Source organism: Vanessa atalanta, chromosome 18 (assembly GCF_905147765.1).
Source record: "Vanessa atalanta chromosome 18, ilVanAtal1.2, whole genome shotgun sequence".
NCBI classification, from domain to species: Eukaryota; Metazoa; Arthropoda; class Insecta; order Lepidoptera; family Nymphalidae; genus Vanessa; species Vanessa atalanta.
In genome coordinates, this window is record NC_061888.1 from 320821 (window position 1) to 345855 (window position 25035).

General features: G+C 32.9%; 1 protein-coding gene across 1 annotated transcript; it reads left to right on the forward strand.

The window, feature by feature from the left end:
* The first annotated feature begins 2228 nt into the window (after nt 1–2228).
* On the forward strand, nt 2229–24246 carry LOC125070842 (high affinity copper uptake protein 1). The gene is made up of 4 exons (XM_047680830.1): nt 2229–2403; nt 20039–20121; nt 22251–22486; nt 23260–24246. Exons 2-4 carry the CDS (start codon nt 20041–20043, stop codon nt 23459–23461), a joined length of 519 nt encoding a protein of 172 aa, XP_047536786.1. The 5' UTR covers nt 2229–2403; nt 20039–20040; the 3' UTR covers nt 23462–24246.
* The last annotated feature ends 789 nt before the right edge of the window (nt 24247–25035 follow it).

The following is a 25035-nucleotide window of genomic DNA, read 5'->3' on the forward strand; positions in this document are numbered from 1 at the left end:
ACTGAGTCCTCTTGTTACATAATAAAGTACGTGATTCCATGCAACGATAGGTAGTTTTAAGGATATCAACATTTTTTTAATCGTCAAATCTCCGTCAACGAATTCAGAACCCGTAAATTCCACTGTTGAGAAATATCTCCTTTCATTTAAGAACTCTTAAACCTTATTCTTTTTATAATTAAGATAGGCCGATGGGTATATAAACCAGCTGAGTAGGTTGTCACCACAACCATAGACTTTACCTTTTTAAAAATTATTAACCATTCCTGACATCGCTAATCGGTCTCAGACCTAGATAACTAAGATGTTATGTCCTTGTAGTTGTTAACCTTAACCTTAACTTAACCGGAACACAAAAATACTAATTATTGCTGTTTGGTGGTAGAATATATGATGAATGGATGAACCTACCCAGACAGGCTTGTTCAAAATTTCAAATGTACACGCTGCTGCAATGCGGGTTGGATACTTACGTAATAGAATTTCGCCGACGCACAGGTTTATTTACCACCAAATTAAGTACATGAAAATTCAGTATAATAATCGGTTAAGGTTCATATATTTTAACTAATGGCCAAGTGAGCTTTCCGTCTGCAATTGTTCTGTTTCAATTAATATAAGCTCATACCAATAATATCATATGGTCAGTTCTTTAACGGGTCAACCTGAGACTATTAACTGTGATTGTCTAATAGGTTTTTTAAAAGTGTTAAATGCTAATGAGTTTTAAAATAGAGCTAAGCAATCGTTATTCAATTTATAATATAGTATTACATCACTTCCTCGATGAGATGACGGCGGGTTAGCGAATTCGTCCTAACGCTTGGCATGCAGTGCGCGCGCGCAGCATAATCCGTAGCGCTTTGATGTATAGTGATGTCGTGTATTCGATTCGCAATTTATTAATCAGGATAGGTTATAATATTAACAATTAAATAACTTAACATTTAATTAGCCATGGAAATATTTATCTATGAATATAGATATAGTGTAATAAAATTAATTAATAAATTAAGTTTACTTTATAAAAGTATTTCTTTGTTATAGCGTATATAACAATATTTCAATACTTTTTTCAAGTATAATTTTGTATTTATAGTTTAAAACATTATGCTAAGAAAATAGTATAACATATCGATATTTCGATTATCGTTTCGAGAGAACAACACTATACTCTTAACACTACGCTTTACTTTCAAAACTCATAAAACGTGTGACTGATAACATTCCAATAGTTGTTATTATCTTGAAATAAAATATTCCAAACCGTGGAAATAATTGTATGTACACTTCAAAAAATATTATTCTTATTTTAAATTTATTTCTTAAATATAGAACAAATAAAAGAAATGCGTTAGTGTTGTCGATATTTAATATCAACAATTACATCAACAAAATTATGTAAATAACTCGATGATAACCAGTTTCACGTCTCTACTAACGCGCCATAGAACACTAAGTGCTTGGAATTGACGCGCGTAAATAAAGCAGCAATTACGAAAGATTGAAAATCTGCAAGAAATAATCATAGGTTTTCTTAGTATTTATAACTTAAAACATGCTTAGTCAAAATTGGTGATGAACTTTTTTCCTTTTTTCGTAATGATTTGACACAAATTTGAGATCTGTTATATATTACATTATTACAAGTAAACTAGATATCCTACTGGTTATACATAATTGTAATTATTATTAAACTGTAATATTTTTTACAATATAACATAAGATTTTACGCTTAAATGGTACCGTCTTGAGGCACACACAATTGCAGTAAATAACTTACAGCAATAAATTCGTTCTTAAATAAAGTGACTTTAAAACGATTTTATTTGGGAAATGGTAACAACCCACTTACCATGGTAACCAAATCAACATGGCAAAAAATATAATTTATACTATATAAAAATACTATGTATGATCTTGTATTGCCTGATTATATAATGTTATTAATAATGTAGATTCCGTTTCGTTTCCCCGTATTGATCGTATTTGTTATTACGAGTGAGCTCTATAATTGTAAGGTAGAACACACAACAGCATTCAATTCCATGATTGGCAGGGCATTTGCAAATTATGAGAAAAATACTATTTGCGACGTCTTACCATAAAATCATAGTTCTATGACACTTCTGATAAATTTTCAATTCAAAGTAACATGTAGTGACGTAACGCATGGTATCTCTGTGCAGCGACTGCGGCCGAGTTCTCTTTAAAGTTACAAACGAAACGACCGCCATAGTCATTAGGCATTCCCGCGCGCGTTGCCGCCACTCGAGCACGTTTCGCGCCACCATTTGACAGTTCACTTTTTTTACGTGCCAGTGTTGACAAATAAAAAGCAATTATTTACATTTAAATAAAAACTTTTTCGTAATTATTTTGTTTGACAAGTGTTGAAATCCGGTGAGTTTAATTAATGATTTCGTTTGCGGTTGATGGAGCTTGAATGTCCTTGCGATATTAAATTACAATGTTATTAAAGTAATTGTGCAGTTTTTTACGGCGGTGCTTATTATTATGAATCGAGAAATAACTCAGCGATAATAATTTATATGGATAAGGATTGTAAAGTCAACTGAAACTAGTTTATGTGCGGTTGTTATATTGAACACATTTTACAATATTTATCAGAATTCGACATGGAAATAAGGAGGTTAAATGAAAAATGTAACATGAAAAGACCTTCATTGTTGTATTTTATCTGTGATCTAATTTTTTCGCACCGGCTTGGAAGTCAGGCATTCAATCACGAGAACAGTTTTAGTGGTGCAACGAAAACATTTTGTAAAAAAAAATATTCTTGACAGTTACTGAGATCGTGAAATTCGAAAATGCAGTCTGTTGACATGCGATATCGTATAATTTTTTTACAATTAATGTATGAAAAATAGTATATCAACTTACCATATTTATCATTACGGTTTTACCGACGAAATGCGAGGTTCATAAAGAGGTATGCGCCAATTTCGCCATATTCGAGATCGAGATTGCACAGATAAAAATAAAGTTTTCAACTAATGAAGAATAAAATAGTCTTAAAATACAATGTGCGCAGAAGATTATAATTAATCTAAGCTCTCAAAATTTTCAAATACAATCAACCTTCTATATAACAATTTTTTTTTAATTTATAATATTTGGATAATACCGTGACCCACATTTAGTGCTTTAAAAAAATAACGTTCATACCAGGGATTCAATAAAAAAAAAATTACCCGCACTTTTACCTAAAATTGAATACCATTTAACGTTGCAACATCAAGAGTCCAAGGTGTTTCATTCAAGTTATGTATTTAGTTACAGCATTGAAACTTTTATAATTACTAGCTGTACGATTTAACACACGTGTGTATCCCACGGTAGATATACAAGTAAATACATATGTAAGTACGTAAACTTTAAGTTGTTAAATCTTTTGATGGACCTACCGGTTCTTGATGAAATAACGGCTTAACGGTACCTGGTAGTGCTTATTTTGACCTGCAGTACGATTCTGTAAAAATACTTCACATTTTGACACATGCGGTGAGTTTCGACTCGATAGTATTATATTTAATCGATTGTATAATTGCTACGTTACAAAAGGAAAAAAAACAACAAACAAATAAATCAAATTACATCACATTTTACATTAGCAGCCTGTAAATTTCCCACTGCTGGGCTAAGGCCTCCTCTCCCTTTGAAGGAGAAGGTTTGGAGCATATTCAAATACGCTGCTCCAATGCGGGTTGGTGGAATACACATGTGGCAGAATTTCGTTGAAATTAGACACATGCAGGTTTCCTCACGATGTTTTCCTTCACCGCCGAGATGAATTATAAACACAAATTACGCACATGAAATTCAGTGGTTTACCTGGGTTTGAACCCGAAATCATCGGTTAAGATGCACGCGTTCTAACTACTGGGCCATCTCGGCGTTCTAACCACTGGGCCATCTCGGCAACAAATCACATATAACGAAATATTTCAATTTAACATACGTTAAAAAAAACTAAATTATTTCTTATTAAACGGACGGACCACGGATTCGGAATGAATAATCTACATCGCAAAACTGTTTTCTAGGTCTGCTTTTATATATAATATTAATAACTAAAAAAAAAATTATAAGCCCGCTTTCCGCTTGTATACGGTGCAGATAACGTTTTGGGCAAAAGTAATATAGCACCAGAAATGTTTCTAATTTACCATTTAACAAATATTATTAAGACACCATCTTATTACTATTCATTGAAATAATAGTTTTTGGATGGATTTAAGCTCGGTTCCAGGTCTGATCAAGAACGATAATTGTAAATACTCAACTGATTCTGTTTTGTTTTTAAAAGGGCAACTGTGCGAGTTCCTTCTCGCTGGAATCTGTTTTCCGAAACGGTGTTTGAGTTGAAATATTATCGATTCAAAAATGTTTCATTGCAAAATTTTTGTTTGAATAAAATATACATTTCGATTTGATTTTTGTTGATACTTCACGAGTACCTACAATGTTATGTAAATAACTTACATCTAGGGCTTCTGGCAGAGATCTCTCGCACAGATTAGTTAACCTGAGAACGCTATTCCTCACTACATATTTGAATATCTAATGGAACGTAAAATAATTAATAATTAACACATTACTTAATGCAATATATATATGTTTAGATTATTGTAATTATGAGACAGTTATTTCATTGTATATGCATGAGCGTTCATTGACATGAATAAATACAAACGAAATACGTTTTATATGTCATTGATAAATCGAACAGTACATAAAACCACATTGATTCGTTTTAATTATGAATTAAATACCCAGATATGAAACGAATAGAATTATATTTTTAGGTTAACTTATAAAAGAACATCGACATTTTAAATCAAAAACAGAATATACGTTATTAAATTTTACGGGTAAAAATAGCATAAATGTTTCGACTAAACAAACATATTATTATTATCATAGTTAACAGCAGCTGATGCTGATGATGTCGTGATTACTTGGCAATTATAGCCACAGCTTCCATTCTCAACAAGGAATAAGTTAACCATGCTGAAGTGGAATGCGATAGGTAGAAAATATTTAATTCTTGTGTTAAAATGTTTGAGAACGTTTCAGAAGCAAGTGTCATGTCAAAAGAAAAACTATACATCCAAGGAACATTATTTAAGACCCAATTATTAAGCATTTACGGAGTAAGTTACAATAGTCATTATGTGAGACCTAATACATAATTATTTTCCTTATGACATTGTGTTTATAAAGACAGCTCCCCTCATAATCCGACGGGAGTTTAGGAGTAGGCACTGAACCAACGGGTGACGAGCTCCACTAAGCACGCTTCTAACACTACCAAGTTTTCAATTCAATTGTTTCCATATTGAACAGACTGCCATCACACGTCCTGCTTCGTGTCATAGTCGAATTAGATAACACAACCCGACCAGACTATCTTTGAAAATATTATTCATTTGTTCAACTCTTATTATTGTAAAATTAGGCTCGTACTTTTTAACGAGCCATATACAAACAAAGGTTTAAAGGGAATTAAATAATTAAATTATTAGGACTTACTAAAGTTATGGATAGAAGTTTTTAGGCCACTATTATGCGACGAGGCCTCCTGCCTTATCCTGATGCACGATAAATAAAGGATTAATTAAATTTAAGCTTTTATTAGTTATTATTACATGCAAACGCATCCCTCTCACTTTTCGTTCTCTGTTAAAACGTCGAGTGCTTAGCGATGTTTTAGAACAATACAATTACGTAAATTTTCGTAATCACACACGTAACATACTTGACCTTTGTTTACCGATCGCCGGTCGAGTGGACGCCGTAATGTTGCACGCACGTTATAATTGTACGTTCGTATAATTCGATTCAACGTAAACTAGGTTAAATTTAGTGGTTAAATAATGAGTTTTATATTATTTTAAGTAACAGCCTTAGCTAACTCCAACATGCTGCTCCAATGCGGATTGGTGGATACGAATGTTAATCCCCCACATGCACGATGTTTTCCTTTCCCACCGACCACGAGATAAATACAAATGAGTACATAAAAATTTAATTTGTTCGTCCGCGCTTGAACTTTGAATTATCATTTAAAATTCAAACTTTTTAACCAATGGATCATCTCGGCTCTTACGAAAATAATTACAAATAGTGAAGTCCCAGACTCTTGAGGTAGGCGTACACCTGTGTTACAGAACTCATCGCCCTAATGATAAGTTTTGGTACAGTGTCAGTCAAACCTTGTCATTCCTGACATAAAATATAAAAAACAAACACTAAACAAAATAAAATCTTAACAAAAAAATACTCGATATATCTAAAAATAGATTTGTGTAGGTTTGCGTTTGTATAAATGCATTTGTGCCGTACAATACCACAATACTATGATTGTACATAGATACATAATTATCGATACATTCAAACTGTTACCGTGTCTGATTGTGCAATATTTTTTTATTGTACATACGTGACGGTGACGTTCGCTTTTAGTTTCGCAATTCAACATTTTAACAAAAAGCAGATTTATTTTTTGGAAGATTTGGAACACTGCAAGATTCGATAATTTACTGATTAAGTAAAAATTAAACAATAATGTTTTCAATGAATATTCCTCTGTGTTATTTAATTATTCAAGAAAGCATTGATCTTAAAATTTAAATATCTTAATTATTTCGTTTAGTTTGTACTTTGAATAATGTAATCACATACAAACATACATAATTATGTTGTAAGAACGGATGCAACGGGTTGTTAATGAGATGTATATTTTATGTTATTTAATAGCTTTGTTCTTTTTTTAATAATCTATGTAGGCGAATGGATATGTGGATCATCTGATGGTAAGTGGTCACTACCGCCCATTGGCGCCGTCAGGAATTTAACCATTCGTTACACTCCAATGCGCCATCAACCTAAGATATGATGTCCCTTGTGTCTGCAGTAACTCCGGCTCACTCGCGTTTACAATTGAAACAAAACAATTTTAAGTGTTACATTTTATTTTATAGTTCGTCATCACCTCACAGGAGATGATCATTTATATACGACAATCTATCCAATAGATTAAAATAGTTAACGCTGTTTAGATAGTATTTCGTCTATGATAAAACAAAGATTAGAGGTAAGACGGTAGAGCTAATTTAAATTCAACAATAGCCTAGCCAGTTTAACCTTCTTTGACTTTTTGAGAGTGCCTTTATCCAGCAGCAAGGTCATTAAATATAAACTTACATTTCATAAGTTGACTCATCACGAGAACTCCCAAACTAGTCGTTTGTCTTGCTTCTTAAATCGTTCTCGTCGTATCAGATTTACTGTCTTGTTGGATTATGGGATTGTAAATTTTAATGCACACGCATTTGTTCACTATATTAAAGTTCCTGTGTGTGTTCTTACCAGTTGGTTAATCTCCCTTAAGAGTTATTTTATGGTATCGGTATGCAGGCGAGCAAATAAGCCACCTGATGGTAAGTGGTCATTACCGCCCATAGACAATGGCGCTGTAAGAAATGTTAACCATTCCTTCCATCACCAATGCAACACCAACCTTGGGAGCTAAGATGTTATGTCCCTTGTGCCTGTAGTTACGCTGGCTCATTCACCCTTCAAACCGGGACACAACACTATACATACTGAGTACTGCTGTTTGGCGTTTAGAATATCTGATGAGTGGGTGGTACCTACCCAGCCGGACTTGCACAAAGCCCTGCCAAGTAAAAGTGGCCATCGCCGCGAAAATCCGGCAAATGGACGTCATCACCATATTTACAACGTAATAAAACAAGACAATGAGACATTACTACAAAACACACAACGCTCGGTAATCAAGATTACAATTCAATATTGCTCTTAACAAATAATTTTCCCTCAATATTACCAAAGTTACTTATGATAAGAACAGTGCAGTAACAGACACACGTATAAAATGAGACGATCTAATGGCACATATCCGTGTAGCTCGTCCCTCACTGAAACTGATTTTATTGTTTTAAATTACATCAAACGATCCGGCTTCTGCAGCCCATACGAGCCAACTGGAACCTTGTAAATATAATCCGTTGATCCATTTTTACTGAACTCCGTCGTGAGTATTGAAAGAGTTAATTTGAAACAGTTCACAGAAGGTGCAGACGGATATATCATTTTGATTGTTATCGAAGTGATTTACTTGACTGCTAAATTACCAAATTACCAACGATTGCGTATTTTCAGCAACAGTGAGTTTTCATATTGTGTTTATGCAAAAATTTGGACGCCTTGCCGATGATGGTCAAGTCTTGGACCAAGAGTGAGGCGCCCAAGAAAGGTTCTTAAAAATGTGTTCAAAAGGGATCCCCTTCTCCCCTAAAAAAAATTCTCAGGTCGCCAGCACACTGCTTGCACCCGTGCGCTTCTTGTGCATAAAATGTAAATATATCATCATATATGAAGAGAAACATCGCGAAATCTGTGTATTATCTGATGAAATCTACTCTTCGAGAGGAAAGGAGGAGCTTGCCTAATCCACATTTACAAATTCTTTTATATACCTACCTGTTTTCTTTAATCATTTGAAATGGATGAATAATAGTTTAAAATCACTAAAATGTAGACTGTAGCTAGTTTGAATGTAAATGAAACATCTATCACACTAGTAAATCATATGGCGTTGGAACGGGAAGAACCTAACGACAACAACACGAATATCACAGTATTTTCCTTGTAGTTTAACTTTGATTTTATATACCGACATAATTACCTCAGATCTAAAAAATATAAACACCAGCGATGATGATATTACATATGAATTATATAATTTTTCTTCAAATTCCAAAATTAATTCTATAAACATTAAAAACTTCGTAAAAAAGAGAATGGAAAATTTATCAAAAATATATATATATTTTTGATATATATTGCATTTAGTCAATGTATCGCCGTATTGACCATGAATTATATAATTTGGAAAAATACCATTTACGTCATTGTAAAAAGATCCTAGCCATTCGGCCTATATGCATTGACCTTGTAAGAAGGTTATATTATAACAAATCATACAACAATTTTTGTGACAACCACTTTTGATAGTGTGGTAATCTAATTGCATAACCTACCACCATCAGATTAATATAATAATAAATAATAAGACCCAGAGATTTACCTGCCACTAAAACCAGTGGCAGACCAATTAGTCGCGTCAACAATAGTTTTTTTCATTGTTTTAATCTTAAATTAGTATTGTATGTTAATAACGATGTTCGATAAATAAAGTTGAATTTACTCGGATATTTTCCTTTAAACGTCTGACGATCCTGCGGTTGATTTTGGTTAGCGAGTGTCTCGTGGTTAGGTCTAAGTGTAAGATGCCCTAGGTATAACGTGATACCGGTTCTCGCAAACTAGTTCCAACAATTGCATCTGTTTCCTCGTTGAATTGTGCAACTCTGAATATATTCAGTTGGGCATACGTGCTGTCTTATATAGGTTTTAGTTCAATACAACAGTAGTAACTATGTTCTTGTTTACATCATTACTATGTATGCACATATATGATTGCACAGATTTATTGACTTCCTGTCGTTTAATATTTGTATATAAAAGTTATTTCTTAGTAACATTATTGTCGAGCTATGAATGTGTATAGATTTTAACACATTAACCTAACAGCCAAAAACAAAAAACAACAGTGCGATTTCTAAGGCATTTTCTGCGTCGCACAACCACTCTGTGGAACCAGCTTTCGTCGGCGGTTTTTCCGAACCGATACAACTTGGGAACCTTAAAAAAAGAGGCTGCATCTTTCTTAAAGGCTGGCAACGTATCGTAGACTTCTGGTATTGCAGATGTCCAAGGGTGGTGCTAGTCACTTTCCATCAGGTGTGACTAGCTCACATACAATAAAAAAAAACCAGTTGTACAGGTAGTAGAAATTTCAACACACAAACTTGTCACTAAAAAAACGAAGCAGATAAACATAGATACGACATGTAACTCCCTACAATATTTGTTATACTATCGTTTATTTACCTAACTTACAGATTCCCTTATCGAAGTACACGAGGAGATACCGTTACCTTAGTGTTGGTGGACAGCACACATCGATAGATAATATCGTACAAATATTACTTTGACTTTCAGAAGTCAAAGAGGTGAAAACATTTCAGTCGAACAATACATTTCAGAACTATATCCTGCTTGGCTAAGGCCTCCTCTCCTTTTCAAGGGAAATGGTTTGAGCTAACTCCATCGGGCTGTTTCAATGCGAGTTGGTGGACGGTTCACTATATGAATGATAAAAATAATAGCACCTCGTAAATAACACAGTTTTTAAATACACTATATGATATTATTCAAAACGCCAGGTTTCATTACCAGCGGTTTAATTGCTAACGCGTGACCCTTACGGATATTCAGATCTTCAAAATAAAGGGCTTACTATATAGTTTTATTTAATCTTTTAGTGTGTGTATCGTGAAACTAAATTTGATTAGCTTAAATCCCACTTAACAGTTGATTTTATAAAATTTGAAATGTAATTAAGTATTAAAATGTACACGAATTATTAAAAAAAAGACGTATTCTATTAAACATAATAATTTATATATAAATAAGATTAGCGTATATTTTTTATTATATTGTAGGTATAAGGTATTTAATGCACTCGCCAGTTCTGATTTAGAAGGACGCGTCGCGGTCGACGACTACTAAATAAATAAAAACTTATTCAAATATAAGCTGTGATGTTCTTATCAAATATTTACTTGAACGTTGATAACGCTAAGATTTGGTTTTGCTTCGATATCTCTTCGTATAGATACCCGGCTATTGATCGATGGTTTGTAAATAGTTTCGTAAGCGGCCTTCGCTGCGCTTGCGCAGGTCAGAGGATTGCGCGCCGGACCAATTGTAGGACGACTACTTTTACGATTTTTACGACATTCGATTATAGAAAGTTTCCCTTCATGGTTTTTATAAATTATTATTAAACATATCTCTCTGCGACGTAACGGCAAGTCAAAATATTCGTACAAGACTCGGGTAGTCTCGGGTGAACGTGATTTCGTCCATGTGAGCGGCGCACGCGCTGATCTGAATGTCGCTTTTAGCGCAAACACACTATTCGCGACACATCACAACTTACCTCATGCCTGACTCAGCGAACGTTAAAATATTTTCTATTATTTTCGTAAAACAGACGACAAAAAGAAAAACAATTACAATTATTTCATATTTATCCGAAACTAAGACGCGTGAAGTGGTGTGTCAGGTGAATCGGGAGCGTGTCAGCTGCTGTTTATATTGTAAATTAACAAATTTCGCTTTTTAACGAACGGTATTGTAGCGCGCTCTCGACGAGGACTTTGTTCACAGAGCGATTGTTTTTTAAGTAACGGGAATGGCATTCCTTTACTGCTAGATTAAGGGACTTCAAATTTTCTTTCCATCTTTTTATATATTCGTAGTAATATAATATTATTAATATGAAAGCGTTAGGTCAATGAGATGATGGGTGAAAGGCGAAATGAAATTGAAGTATCGAGTGACAATAATACAAAATGAAAACTAAAGACGATATTTATAGATTAGATCGTAATGCGGATGAGTCGATAGCTCGTAGGAGATAAGTGTTACTCTACAAATGCCCAACTGTTGGACCAAGAATGTCTGTGCTCCTGAGGAGTTGTTCACCACGCACGTGCTTAGAGGAAAATGCTATGTCAGAATTTCAACCAACACAAGCAAGTTTCCTTACGTTGTTTCCCTGTACCGCCGAGAACAAGATGAATAATAATCGCACCTTGCATGCTTGTCAAGTTGCCAATCAAGCTTGGACTTTCAATATTTAAATAAGATTCTTACGTGTTCTTGCCACTGGAACATTTCCGCTCAGGTGGGCATCCATGCAGTTAACTATAGTCTGTAAGACAAATCGCGGTCTTTACTACAAACAGACAAACATATTGCGGCGAACATAAATGAATAATATGTATAAGAGACTGATGTTAAAAGCTGAGATGGCCCAGTGGTTAAAACGGGTGCATCGTAGCCGATGATTGCGGGTTCCAAGCCGCACTACTGACTTTTCACTGAAATTGTGTTTATAATTCATCGTGACGAAACCTGAATGTGTATAATTTCAATGAAATTCTGCCACATGTACTTCCACCAATCCGCATTGGAGCAGCGAGGAGGAATTACCTCAATACCTTCCCGTCAGAGGGAGAGGAGGCCTTAGCCTAGCAGTGGGAATGTACAGGCTACATTACATAACTTTACCTTTTAATTTTACTAATATAATATTTAATTTTCGCCAAGATTCGATTATTTCTTAGGTTAGATGTAGTTTGTATCTCGGAATAGAATAAACAATTTAACTTTACGCCCGCGAAGCGAATCTAAAGCTGATTAATGATGATTATGACGGTATTGTTTATAAATATAACGTATTAGTTCCATAGCATGAAATACATATTTAAAAACATTTACCTCAACACATTGTAAAGACAATAGCACCTGTGCAAATACGTGTCATTTTCAAAAAACTAAACCGCATGAGTAACACGTATACAAGCGGAGAATTAAGAATTATAAACGGTCTTATTAAGTATCGAGTGCTTGTGTTACTATTCGATAGTAGATAATAAAACTTTTAATTTTATTTGATATATTTATTTGTTAAGAACCACAGCAGTCACTCAGTGTGCCGACCATAACATGCATTTACAATGTACAGATATAATGTTTTTTTACTAAACTAATTGTATATTACAAAAACACTACAGATTTTTTTTTTCATTTCAAAAATAAAGCAATGGACATTATTATTAACGAGAGCACTAGTATAATTTATCACCTTAATAACATTTAACAAAACAATTTAAATAAAAATAAAAAATATATATACGTATTAAAACGACATATTATTTCATACAAAACTCGAAAATACGCTTCGAATTTTGCATCATTATCATTTTAATGATTAGACTCTGTAGCTGTAGAAATTGGCACTAAACTATTACATAATACACTCCTTATGTAATGTATGTATCAACTGAATACACTTTGATTTTATTAGAATACGCGGATAAACTTTCTCGACGATCCCGAGACCAGCCTTCGTGCGTATTCTGTTGTTCGAATGACAGAAGAAACAGAAATAAAGTAACATAAATTAACATGTACCATGCGTTTTGCTAATAGACATTAGATCTGTTTTAAATACTACGAACGGTTCTTGTTTAATATATCTTTATTTATAATACAACCCCACTTGAAAAACCTATTCTTTTGAATATTCACGAGTCCATAGTTACCAGAGTCTAAGTCATTTCTTTATCTTTGAGTTTGAGTGGACACCAAAGCTATGGGCAGGCATCACCGTGATATGCATCATATATTCTACAGTTAAACAGTACTAATTAGATAACAGTAAACTGATACACACCAAGGTCGGTGGCGCACTGCCTATGTAAGGAATGGTTAATATATCTTACTGCGTCTGAGACTACGGGCGGTGATGATTACCATCAGGTGATCCGTTTGCTCGTCCGCTTATTCTTATAGTGCATTGGGATAGCAATCCGGTATCCGCTGGAGATAGATCAGACTAAGACTTAGCATGTTTTTCGAAGTATCAGTGTTTAATTACGTCAACTAACGCAACGTCAATTTCCTATCTTCGAGTTGCTAAATTTTCAGACATGAAACAGGTATGGGCCCAATAGCATATCATTGACGCAGGATTCGTACCCGGGGCTGCACGATTCGCCCTTTAACTAATAAGTCACAACAATGTCGAGGCAACTACTGAAGCATAACATTTCGCGGATACACGAACAAAACTTCCGTACGACATCGTCCAAAGACACGCATTTACAAAATACCCTGAGGCAACAATTTGCACCTCGGAAATCAAATGACAAACAAACTGAGCTAACACTAATATTATCACAACGTATCAATTTATAAAAGTCTAACGGACAGACAAACAAAACCAACCCAACCAAATTATATAAACACAAAAATAAAATTGTCCTTTCTTAAAAAACATAATTACTAGTTACCGCTCGCGACGACGCCTGCGTGTGCGGGGGGTGTTTTGTAAGGTGTTACAAGTGCGCACAGTAGGCTGTTCTCGCTCTTCCTTAGCATCTCAAAATCTCCGTGATATTATTAAGAAAAAAAATTTATATGTATATCCCATATTGATACCGATTTTACAAATGTATTATTTATTATCAGTAGGTAATATTATGCTTAAAAGGTAATTGCTATCATAAACAATTTTAATTGAGGTAAACATAACTACAAATAAATTAACCGCTTAGTTATATTACCGACGTATCTTAAACAAGTTAAGAAGACTTGTTTTATAATAAATCAAACAAAATAAAGTCAACAAAATTTGACGTTTGAGAGTGACGTGTCTATTTTCCCCCAGCATCTTAACTTGTCATTTTTTTTATTAGAACTGTCATCTGTTAAAAATTTCTTGTTGGTACTGCTTTGTGCAGGCTCGTCTGAGTAGGTACCACCCGTTCATCAGATATTCTACCGCCAAATAGCAGTACTCAGTAACGTTGTGTTCTAGTTTGAAGGGTGGGTGAACCAATGTAGCTACAGGTACAAGGGACATAGCATCTTAGTTCCCAAGGTTGGTGGCGCATTGGCGATATGTAAGGAATGGTTAATATATCTTATAGCGCCATTGTCTAAGGGCGGTAGCCCATTTGCTCGTATGCCAATACAAAAAAAAAGCTTAAACGTTGACGGACGGAGTGTGAGATAGGCGGTTTATTCGGAATATAAATACAAAAAGATTATTAATATATAAAACGTGATACATATACATTATATTAAATAATATTAAACAGCCATAGTCACGTTCATTCAGAAAATGTTACAGATTAAACATCAATAACAAATAACGCGTAGTTTTATATTTTCTTGGGTTTTTTTATTGTAATTATAACAAGGTTCTATCGAGCTTTCCTCGTTATCTTAAAAATAGTGCATCGAAAAAGAGTCATTTAAACTTTGTAGAAGAATATCTCTTAACTATTGTCGAAATTTCTACCAAAAATTAAATGTTATCCCTCGGAATTGAAAACATGCATCTTATATTTCTGTGGTGTCAATTTTAATTTCTACGAGCAAAGAATTATGGTCGAATTTCGAGTGGACGACTATCAATAACTTGGAATGAATAGTCATATAAATGAAGGTAATAGTCATAAAATTCTTGCACCTTCCTCTATAAATACCTTCACCTGGGATTTCCCTAATTCGTAACCAATTAGGAAAAACCGAACAGGCCAGAGAGATGATCTGCCAATATCTAGTCGCCTTGAACGAACTCTTGGACATACCTGCTCTAGATCTCGATACTGTATGCAATTTGTTGACCCTCACTGCGCCAAGGATCAATTTCGATACGGATGCGCGCCATTGTTTCATTGATGGTAATTATTATTGGTCGAAGTCGTGAGATAACAACTGTGGCGTGTTTTTTTCACCAGATAATAGAATAAATAAGAAATTTATTCTATTACTTTTGCGATACGCTATGTTTGAATAAACTTGAGTGCTGATAACAGTGTACAGTTTGGATTATACCTTATTTAACACCTTCAGTGTTTTATCTGTGTGTTAAAAATTACCACAGACTAAAAAGCTGTTAAAACCATTTAAAAGGTTACGGTAATTTCATCCAATTTTTATTGTTGATGATTACTGAAAATCAAATTTATTAATCATTATTATGTATTATAATTTAATTAATTTCTTTATTTTTTTATAAATCTGGTAACACCAATCTTAGCAACACCCATGGTTAGTTTCCATTAGTTAATATAGGTTTAATTATAGCGTAGCGTAAGCGTACTTAGTTTCGTTCCGATTCTTCTCATAAGAATCTATATTCCGAAACGTTGACGGATTAAGTGATTAAATCTTGACAAGTACTTAAATTTGAAACGCCTGAATGATAAAAATAGCTTAAAATATGTACCATAAAACAATTCAGGATAAAAATGACATAAACGTCAGAACGCCAACAAACTGAAGCAGTACACAACAACAAATCGGCGAATATTCTTGAACAGAAGTAATAAAAATAATAATTAAACAAATTGTTTTGATACATTTTTAAGGAAAATTTATAAAAATCAGTTAGCAATTAATGATTACATTATATTTTATTGGAAGGTAACGTAACTCTTAATTACTTATTCGATTAGGTTTATCTAAGTCTGTGTTGATTGTTTTAAGGCTTGATGTATTTATAATTGAAAGTTAACTCTTGACGTGCGAATGTGTTACTTGTATTTAAATAGAATTGAATCTATATAAGATCGTATCGATCACCGACAATAGTTAAGTTACGTGTCTTCCTGTGCGACGCGTAGTGTTGTAAAACAATCCAGAATTAACATATCGATATCTCTTTAATGTGTGCTGCTCAGAGGAATCTCGAGAATCTAATACTGCCATTAGATTTATTTGATGTTCTATTTTAATAGGAAAACAATGAACAGCTTGTAATTGTCTTAGTGCTGAACTAAAGCTCGTTTTGAAAACAACTTTGGTGTCTATGGAGAATAATTCTAATTATTAACACTAATTAATAACGCCTACGATACGTGTCCGATCTTATTCCGATTTGACTTCAACCGAAACGCAACTAGATCGCTGTCAATAGAATAAACAAACACGTAAAAGCAACGATTGCATATCGATTCGATGGCGATAAAGTGACATTTCGTTTACAGAATTGCTCTCCTGGTGGAATACTTTCTTACGACGGATGTAGATTTACTAACGATACTTTCCTTTGACTGTGGAAATTTGAAAATATAAATTTCCGCGGGCACGTTTTCCGTGCCTTTGGTATATCTTTTTTTAATTTACCGTATTCTTAACGTCCACGAGTTTTTAACGTAGCATCTCCTAACAAAATTCTAGGATTAATGATTTAATTTGTCTTTCATAACAGAAATGACTATATTTTTTTTTAATTAAGAATTATGCGAAATGATTAAAGGAAACGATTTTAATTTAAAAATATTTCAAATTATTTGAAATGGATTTTTGGCATTCCGTTCTTTTTGATGGTACCAGTACAGCTAGGCTAATCAATAGTCGATGGTTGCCACTTTAGCTTGGCAGCACTAGCAGCTTCGGTCGATGTGCATCCTTGACATTGCGCCGCTTGGCCGCACGTTGTATGTTGCGCTATTGTTCTATACTTTACATATTATATCATATTCATATAGTAACATAACACCTGTGTTACCTCAATTTCGATTAACACAACCTTAAAGATCATTACGAGACTAAACTATTAATTAGTACAACTTAGTGGCTCTTAATCAATTGTTTTAAATCTAATCTCCGTTTGTTGTGAGAATTCGTTTCTATCTGTTCATGATCGAATGGATGATTTAATATTGTTTATTATTTATTTTAAGGCCACCTGATGGTAAGTGGTACAACCCATAGACACTGGCGCTGTAAAAGTGTTAACCATTCCTTAAATCACCACCACGCCTTGGAAACTTACACACAACAATACTAGTATTGTTCGTTTGATGGCTTAATATGTGTTGAGTGGGTAAACTACTCGGATGGACTTGAACAAAGTCCTACCAAAAAGTATAGAATTAGTTGAATTTCATTCTTTAAGATTTCTATAAAGCTATATTGTTTTATATGAATTAATAAGCCATCGTGATCAGTTTATGTTGCGCGAGTTGAGTGAGCTCAAGGTGAGCTACATTTTCTGAGCTGCTGTTCGAAAAAAAAAACATAAACATCTCTGGCATGTACTATACTCGTAGTTAGTCTTACTCGTAGTTACTCTCCACAGTCGTGTAGTCTTCACCTCTAGTGTATTTTTTTATTGGTTATATTTTCTGAAGTGCCTGCTCTGTTATTTAAAATATATTTTTTTAAAGAAATAGGAACTATTCAAGAATATTTCTTTGTTTATTTATTTCCGTAATGACCGGAAACCAACTAGATATAAAACTTCTTGAGCGTATACATAGTATGTTTATATATCTGATTACAACATAGTAGGAGAGAAAATTCCAATGTTTATGTTTAACCTAACCTAACCCATTCCAATAAAAGATAAACAAACCTTTGATTTATGTATTTCATGCAATTAGCTTATAGCTCAGCTATATTGTGCGCTACTAACAGTTTTTGATTGATATAACTAATTATATCCACTTTAATTTTATTTCTATAGTTACGGTAACAGCTTCGTCATATCGCGTCGATCGATGTCAAATGTTATTTATTTGGCTTTTGTCCTCTTGTGGTTTTAATAGATATGTCGTTTCTTATTTATACATTTGTGTATCTTGTGATAGCTGGTAATTTTACTATTTCCTTGTTATTTACAAATGATGTGTATTTTCCCACACATTTAATCATCAGTCCTCTGTCCAAAGTTTGCTTGAGAGATTGCTGCTTTAGTGATAATGTTGCAACTTATTTACTGTTACAGATGTCTTAGTTATTTAATGTCTTGATTCATTTTAGTTGTTAAAGTGCAATAAAGAGTTTATAAATATAAAGTAGTTTTAAAATCTTGTCAATCTTCCGATATCAAAATATTGGGTAAAAGAGATCAGCTTATTTTTATAATGTTGTCTTAGATTTTCGCGATTATTACACATTGAAATAAAACTAGTTTTTTAACGGATTTAATCGCGTATATTAATTATTTTATTTTAACATCCCGACGTTTCGAGCACTTTGCAGTGTTCGTGGTCAGCTTATTTTTAAGCTCATTATAATAATAAATACAGTATGAATAGTAAGCAAAAATACCCTTACTCTGCAATTAGGACCAAAAACCAATTATTTATTATATAAACATTCAGGTCGCAGGCACGGGTCACCTGATAGTACCTAAGTGCTGTAAGAAATTTTAACAACAATCGTGGAATCGTGGAAACTAAGATGTTATGTTCCTTGTGACTACACCCACCTACTTTAAATGTGACTGAAAAAAAATGCATAAAAAGAAAATAATGTGGGGCGTTGGGCAAGACATCATAATAAGTACAGTATGGACGGTTTTTAATTTTTTGAAATTAGTTTTTCTCACAAATAATATAATTGTATACGAAGCGGAATAATTCAGTGGCTACCATCACCTCGACAAATATTGTAAGCCGAACGAATCGTTTTAATTTAATTCGAGGTTTAATTTTACGTTTGTGAAATCTACGTAAATACAATTAAAAAAAAAAAATCATTTTATATATGTCTTAACTATTTCACATTGTTATATTACGCGGAACCCTAAAATTGAAATTTGATACAAGACATTGCTTATCTGACATTAATAATTTCGCAAGCTGATCTAGGAAAACCCGAGGTCTGCAAGTGCATTGACAGATCGGTTGCGCAAGTGCGCACGCGCAGTGAAAGCTGAACTTGCAAAACTACCTTATTTAAATTGTATTTTCGCTCTTGTCTAAACGCTCATTTGTGTATATAGTAATAAATGCAAATTAAATTAATCTTTATATATAAAAAAAACCTACAGTTTAATTATTATATGTTGATACAAAATATATAACAATTTTCAAACATTTAGTCCAGTCTGTTTATATATAATATTAACCACAATTTACATAGAGGTTCGATATTATATATACCTAGTTATTTCATTTAAAATAAAAAAAACCAGCCTCGAATGACCGCAAATGGTGACCAGAATGCTAGATTCCGTTGAATCACAATTCCGATTCACGGGACTTAACCCCCACGAAATATATGTTGCAAATAATGAACATAGAGGTACATCATCAATTAATGAAAAAAATATATATATAACTACTGCGTTTATTGATAGTTCTCTGCAAAATCTTCCGAAACGGTGGTAGTTCCGAAAAGGTGGAATTCGAAATGCACGCCAGTTTCTTGTTAAAATCTACTTCGGTATTAAATAAACAGACATTACATAATTTTAACAGCTTTACAAAGTTAATAGACTTATTGATTTACAATTATTTAATATAAAAAAATGTATTTGTTACAGAAATGAATCAAGTTATGGAATTCCACCACGACCATGACCACGACCACGACCACGGCGGCTGCGGCTCCAGCCACAAAATGGTGGTATGTAATCTAAACCAAATCATGTAAAATATTTTGATTTTTAATGACATTTATTATAATTATTTATTATCTTTATTTTCCTTATATTATATTCAGAAATTATCAAATGAAGTAAATAAAATAAATAAGATTTTAAATTAACATGGTTATTTTTATTACTAACATTATTTAAAACGGGATATTTACCATATTTCGACATTATCTACGAATGTCTTGTTCTCGTAAACAAGACATTCGTAGATAATGTTGAAATATCGAGCTCCACCAAATAAAAATAAAAAACATGGTAAATATCCCGTTTTAAATACTGTTAGTAATAAAAAAAATAACCATAAAAAGACGAAAAATAAAAAAGTGACTTTACTTTTAAAAGAAATGTCGCTCCTCTAAGTCTAACATCGTTCGCTGTCACCTAGTTTGCCCTTGTGAATGATAAGAGTATCGTTATCGCCGCCACAAAACCGCGGGTGCACAAGTGTATCCCGAGTTCCCACCGACCACAAATTCGGAAGTCGAAAATAGACCTTTAGATAGCGTACTAATATCGTAAACATAACATTTGATGACGTTTAAATCAGACAACTCCTGAAATGCCCTGCATATTTGTTATATACGTAGTAATACCAGAACCAGCCCAGTACCAGAGAACGTTCAAAAATGTTCAATTGTAAAATTTAAAAGAATCGTTAAAGAGCGTTTGTGTGCTAAAATATATTACAACACTAGTGACTTTTTAGTTGACTGCATTTTTTGGGAATGAGATGATCGCCTCCAGGTTGTTTCAAATAACGAAAATATATTTATTGTTATTGTAGATGAAATCAATAATTGTAAAATACTACGTGCATTAAAAAAAAACCGTTGAGATCCTTTCGCCAGTTCTTTTCAGGTCCGAGGTATTAATTTCCGAACCGGTGGTAGATTTTTGACTATAAATAAGCAAGTTTAACACTTATAAGTATATTGGATAACGATTTTTGTTTTCGTCTCCTTTTGATACAATTGTAGCTGATTTTCATCACATAACCTCATATCCTCACGATGTTTTCAGCGCCGAGCACGAGATGAATTTAACAAAAAAAAAACTAAAAACATGAAAATTTTAAGTTGTGTTTGTTTTGAGTTTTATATAAATTTTGTCATTTTTATGTATATGTTATATACAATATGATATTGTAATCGACTTTTACTTTTAAGTGAACAAAATAGAAATGTGCGTGTTATCTGAGCTCCATTATTATTGGTTGGTAGCACAGCAATCCTTATCATAATAATTACAATCGTTTAAAGTTAGTTAAGTTAACCATATAAATAAATAAATATTGGACAACATCACATACATCACTCTGATCCCAATGTAAGTAGCTAAAGCACTTGTGTTATGGAAAATCAGAAGTAACGACGGTACCACAAACACCCAGACCCAAGACAACATAGAAAACTAATGAACTTAAAATGTAACTTAGAAATGTATGTTGGTTTTGGTACCGTTTGGTTCGGGCAATAAAAAAATAAGATTTTTACGACACATTAACACACTATTTCGTCCCATATAAAAGTTTTTGTTTAGAGATGAAGAAACAAAACTTACATCTTTACGATAATAGTGTAATTACAATTACATATAACATTTCTTTTTTAATATCACAAGAATAAAAAGTAATTATGTGCGGCCTTGCGTTCGCTCGTATAAGATAAAATATTATTTACATACTATTTAAACCTAATGAAAAAGATAACGAACATTTTAGCGAGCTGGGTAGGTACTAATAGGCACTCATAGTATTGCTGTGCTCCGATTTATTGGGTGAGTGAGTCAGTGTAACTACAGGCACAAGGGACATAATATCTTAGCTCTCAAGGGTGGTGACGACTTGAATGACTATATAAGGAATAGTTAATATTTCTTACAGGGCCAGTGGCTGTTGACCACATACCATGCTATTGTAAATTGGCTAATGAGCAACCTGATGATAGTGGCACCAACTGGATAGTTCACCTACACACGTGAAATAAAAAAATAGGTCGTCAGTGTAAATTTAGGCCTGACTGTTATAAGAATAACAAGAGTAACACTAAAAAGTGGTAAATTTCGACATCTTTTTGAACCGTTAAACCCCCTATTTCAGTTCCACGCGGGCGTCTGTCAGGAGATCCTGTTCGAAGGATGGATGACCACGACAGCATTGGAACTGTTCGGGTCCGCTGTGGCGATATTCCTCGCAGCTGTACTCTACGAAGGACTCAAGTACTACAGAGAAGCCCTCCACGCGAGGGCGACGTCCGCTACAGGGGACTCCCAAGTCAACATCACCAAGAACGAATGCGGATCTGGCGGGAACTGCGGAGGAACAGCTGTTGTGAAGTAAGAAAAATAATGTACATTGAATATTCAATCAGATTTTTGGAACAGTCTGATACAATGACCCTACGTAACCCCTATCGGATATACTAAGACTTATTAGGCAACATTAATTACTTAAATTAACAATAGCATGATAATATTATCAAAGATTAAATGCATTAGGAAAAAGTTAATTCTTATTGAGCCGTTGACAATAAATTATTCTATATAACGATTTTCCGAGCCGTAAAAAGTTTGAAAAACGATCGGTACTATAGAAACAATTTATTTGTTTTATTTTACGATCGTTGCGGTTACGTGTTTTGAATTATATTGTGTTCAATTTATTATTTTTTTATGTTAATATAGTTTGTTATAAATTTATAATCCGTTGTGAACTACTTCGCTGATAGTAAATTATTTTACTTTGTAATTGGATTTAAGAATGTAACATTTAATTACGCTACTCTAAATAAACTTGTGTTTTTAAAAAAATTATTAAAATGACACAAGTAGGTATTACAATTAAGGATAGTATTTACTTTTTTATATCATCGCTACTTTCTTGTGTGCGACGAACTTTAATGCGTATCCATAAAAAAGTAGAATAAGCATTATTCAAAACTGTCAAATTTATATATTTTCTCAAATTTTCAACAATGAATTATGATCGAATATTGACAATGACAATTGACGGACCCTATTAATTTTTATTATACAGCGCCATCTATTGGAGAACATATATAATAATAAAATTAATTCACGTAAATAATAAATTTGTCTGTTATTTTCAGATACACAATGCTGTCGTCGGGCCACATCATACAAACGATAATGCACTTCATTCAGTCGACTGCGTCCTACATCCTTATGTTGGTGTTCATGACTTACAACGTATGGCTCTGTCTGGCACTGGTCTTAGGTCTAGCTCTGGGCTATTTCTTCTTCGGGTGGCGGAAAAGCAACGTCGTGGACGTCAATGAACACTGTCAATAAACATAACTACACAAAAAAAAACCCTTAAAAATAATTTATGTAACTATTTATAAGTCAGTATAAGCCGAGTAATATTAAAACATATCGTAAATTGGCAATAATTAAACGTAATATTTCGGACTTTTATACAAAATAAAATATTAAATTAATTTTAAATTTACTTGTGAGTTGAGTACTTTATTTAAAAAATGTCAGCTTTATTGTATTATTTCTAATATTTTAAATATTAAAAAAAAATTAGAAGTGTATGATACAATGAGCTTTATGTAAATGTAACTCGTAAAAATATGTATATTAAGTATACGCATTTGTACATGCTTACATCTTATACATTTGAGAACTATATACAACTTGCGCCACCTAGTGTTAAGTAGCAACAAATAGCTTGAATATTATGGAGTGATAGATGGCGCTGCAAACCAGATAAGAATGAAAAAATTATGTACCTTATTTACAGTGTAAATCGTTTTTTGTTCAATGCAGTTTATTTATTTTTTTCAAACATTATGTTTTAAAAATCAATTATTATGTCGTTTAATCCAAATCAATCTTGCCTATGTGTATTTTTTATATAATAAATTTAGAATTTGTAAATAAATTAAACAACATTCCTTTTATTTCCTTCAAGAAGTATATAAATAGATAATTTAAGTTTACAATATTAGTATTTTTGATAACTGTATAAGTATGGAAAGCTGAAGTCTTAAAAATAATATTTACCTAATTTAAATTCTTCTTTTACATCAAACATGGCCATCAATCCTATTATTCTCTCTGTAATTACTTGTGATATTGAGTTAGTTAAGATTATAATATTATAGAATATATTTTAATGTTTAGATGTTTCTACCTTATTCATTAGATAATTAGGTATGAAGTAATAAATAATATTTTATTATTAATGGTATTTTATTATTTTATTTAAGATTTTAATGTCAATCCAAAAAATATAAGTACTAGAATCGTAATTTTAAAATAAAAAGTCTTGCATGCAAGATGTGTACTGAAATATGACAATCACTAAATGAAATAAGGGGAAATGAGTTAATTCATCAAGGATTCCCTTTAGAGCACTTTTGAATAGCCAATTTGTAAGCTGAAATGAAAAGCTACCTAAAAGCTTGGAATGTACGTTCTACCGGGAAGAACCTATAATTAACAAAATTAATATAAAAAACGACTGTAATATGCTAGTAAATCAATATAGTGAATGTTTGTTAATTTCCCTAGAAATTGACCGGTTAATAGCCATTGAAAATCTATTAAAACCTATAAATGGATTAATATACATACAATTTAAAAAGTGAGAATAGCATCTGACTTCAACGGCAGAAGTGTAATCGATCCACCTTTTCATAACAAAGAAATTATCTTACAAACATTTTAAGATAGACCCACAAGACCATGTAGAATCAGATTTGACTAAATTAGTTTTCTTTACGTACAAAATGAATTCATTGAATGCTTTCTCAGTTTATAATTTACTCCTACTTTTTAATAAATAGAAAATAATATTTATATTACATTTGTTTTTATTGTATGTACGTCCGTTTGAGGAATATAGTAACTATCTA